The following is a 2,288-nucleotide window of genomic DNA, read 5'->3' as shown; positions in this document are numbered from 1 at the left end:
ATGGATCAGTGTGAGGACAGAGAGGAGGGAGTCCCTCCCTCTAAAACCACTCTGTGTGGGGAAGAGGAGAGCCAGAGCAAAGGTCAGAGGTGAGGTCACCATCTCTAAGTGTCCACAGCCCTTTTCACACAGCGTTCACTACATCAGGCCCAAACAGACGTGGTGATGAAGCTGCTGCTGCTCCTCTTTGCTGCGTCATCCAGACTGAACAGAGCAGCTCAGCCTGGTATCAGTGTTTCTTCCAGACAGCAAGTCAGTGATGCAGAAGCAGCTGAGTGACAGCAGCTTGTTGGTCAGAGCTCTGGGCTCCAGCAGGACACAGATGGACAGAATCACCAGCCTGAGCCCGGTTCTGGTCCAGATGGGTCCATGATGGAAATGTTGGCTGGTATGTAAACAGAACCTCACAGAATGGGTTTTAATCCTCATGTTTCTATCAGGATCCATCAGAGACTCAAACCAGAACCAGAACCCAGCTGCGTTTCATTTAAGAGCGACGGGTCAATGGGTCACATCCTTCACTTTAAATCTCCTGGACCTCCACCGTCAGAGAGGTGAGCTGTTTCTACCTTCTGTGTTCATATGTGAAGCGGTGTGTGTTGGATGTTCTGCAGAACCACAGCAGTGAAACAATGGAGGTTGTTGGAGGCATCCTGGATGCGACATCATGTTTATCTCCTCTGATCTGGTTGATTTGGCCTCATTGATTAATCACCATCATGAAACACTTTTTATTAGTTAAAGTGAAATATTCAGTATGGACTGGAGCTCTCTGATTATTTCTCTGATCCAAGTTAGTGAGACAACTGAAATCTCCCATATTCATAGTGATTGAATCACATTCAGTGTGGAACCAGCTGGACTTTCTTTCTTTTCACTGAGCTGTTTTGCCATTGTACCTGAAAGTCAGTTCTCGTGATGAAGAGTTTCAGTTCCTTTCAGTTGTAGCTGGAACATGTATTTTAACCAGTGACTTATTGTTGTTCCCTGTTGGGAATTTAGAGCTGCAGCGAGTTCTTCAGCTTTTAAATATCTCAATGGATTTAGTCCTTTCTATTTGAGCTTCAGACTAGTTTTAAAACATTAACAAACTACTGAAACTGTGCTCACCAATGCTCTGGTCTAAATGCTTCATTGTATTTTTGATGACTAGATTTATTGTTAGTACAACAACCGTAAATCAAACACAACCAAATTATTGCTCAATTTTTTAAAGACATTTTAACACATTCAATAGTCTTTGTCAATTCTGGAGGCTCCCAGTTGAGAAACTGAGAAGTGAGACCAGCTGTCTTTTTCCTGATTTGTATCCAGTCAGAGGTAAATGAACTTGTCTCTAGTTCCTCAAATGTGCTGACAGTGTGCACAGTTTGAAGTGCCAGTTCCACATCCAGTTTTGAAAAAGTCTGATGGGTGTTAAAAAGGGGCACTTTGAACAGGATCTTAAAACACTGTACAACAATATAGCAACAACCCATATTTATCAAGAAATCTAATATTTAATTGGATCATACTGTATCATTGTCATCATGTGGGGACAATGCAAAGCAAATATGGTTTATATTTTCCCCGGGTTTAATGTTTCTGTTTCTGCTGCTGACAGTCCTGGAGGCTGAGCTGATCTGAGACTGAAGCTGTTAAACAGACCAGAGGAGAGAAGGTCAAAGGTTATGAAGTTATGAAATAATCAAATTTACTGCTGTTTTAATAAATAAGCCCTACTACTTCTGTTTAGAACAACTTGGCTGCAGATTGCTTTAAAGATCAAAAACGTTTAGAGGGGTTAACTCAATATAATTTTCTGATGTTAGCACCTCTGAGACCTACAAATGTAAGATAGAGACATCAAGACAAAGAAAACTCAGTAGCTGCTGGTAGGGGCCATTCAGGGGCCCCTATGAATGGTTGAATTGTAACACAGACCACAGATCTAAACCTGTAGCATTCATTTATAGAGAATGACAATGCTATTAAATTTTAATTAATGCATTCAGCAGAGAAAAAAGGTAGTATATTTAGGATTTAATTATGAAGTTAAGTGCACAGAATCATCTTTATAGTTAGACTATGGCTACAATATGGTGTAATCTCTGTCTGGGTTTGTTCACAAGTTCATCTATGAAAACTGCTGGATGAAGATTTCCTGCCTTCCTGATTGTTCCTGGTTCCTCCACAGAGTGGACCAGCAGAGCTCAGAGGTTCCCAGTGGTCCGTCTGCCCAGCAGCATCAAACACAGCTGGACTCCATATTTATGGTCTGTACATGAACAACAACTACTTTTCCATGG

At 41.6% G+C, this 2,288-nt stretch overlaps 1 protein-coding gene across 1 annotated transcript in view; it reads left to right on the top strand.

Annotated features, from left to right (window-relative positions):
* The window catches only part of LOC103149014 (NACHT, LRR and PYD domains-containing protein 3-like), a 9,909-nt gene continuing 7,621 nt past the window's right edge, over positions 1 to 2,288 (top strand). Inside the window, exons 1-3 of the mRNA XM_007568025.2 lie at positions 1 to 89; positions 441 to 554; positions 2,177 to 2,255. Of these exons, the coding sequence (XP_007568087.2) occupies positions 1 to 89; positions 441 to 554; positions 2,177 to 2,255 (282 nt within the window). The remainder of the gene's footprint in view (positions 90 to 440; positions 555 to 2,176; positions 2,256 to 2,288) is intronic.

This window comes from Poecilia formosa, unplaced genomic scaffold (assembly GCF_000485575.1).
Source record: "Poecilia formosa unplaced genomic scaffold, Poecilia_formosa-5.1.2 Scaffold216, whole genome shotgun sequence".
NCBI lineage: Eukaryota > Metazoa > Chordata > Actinopteri > Cyprinodontiformes > Poeciliidae > Poecilia > Poecilia formosa.
The sequence above is the reverse complement of the archived record's forward strand: the minus strand, read 5'-3'. Positions and strand labels throughout refer to the sequence as shown.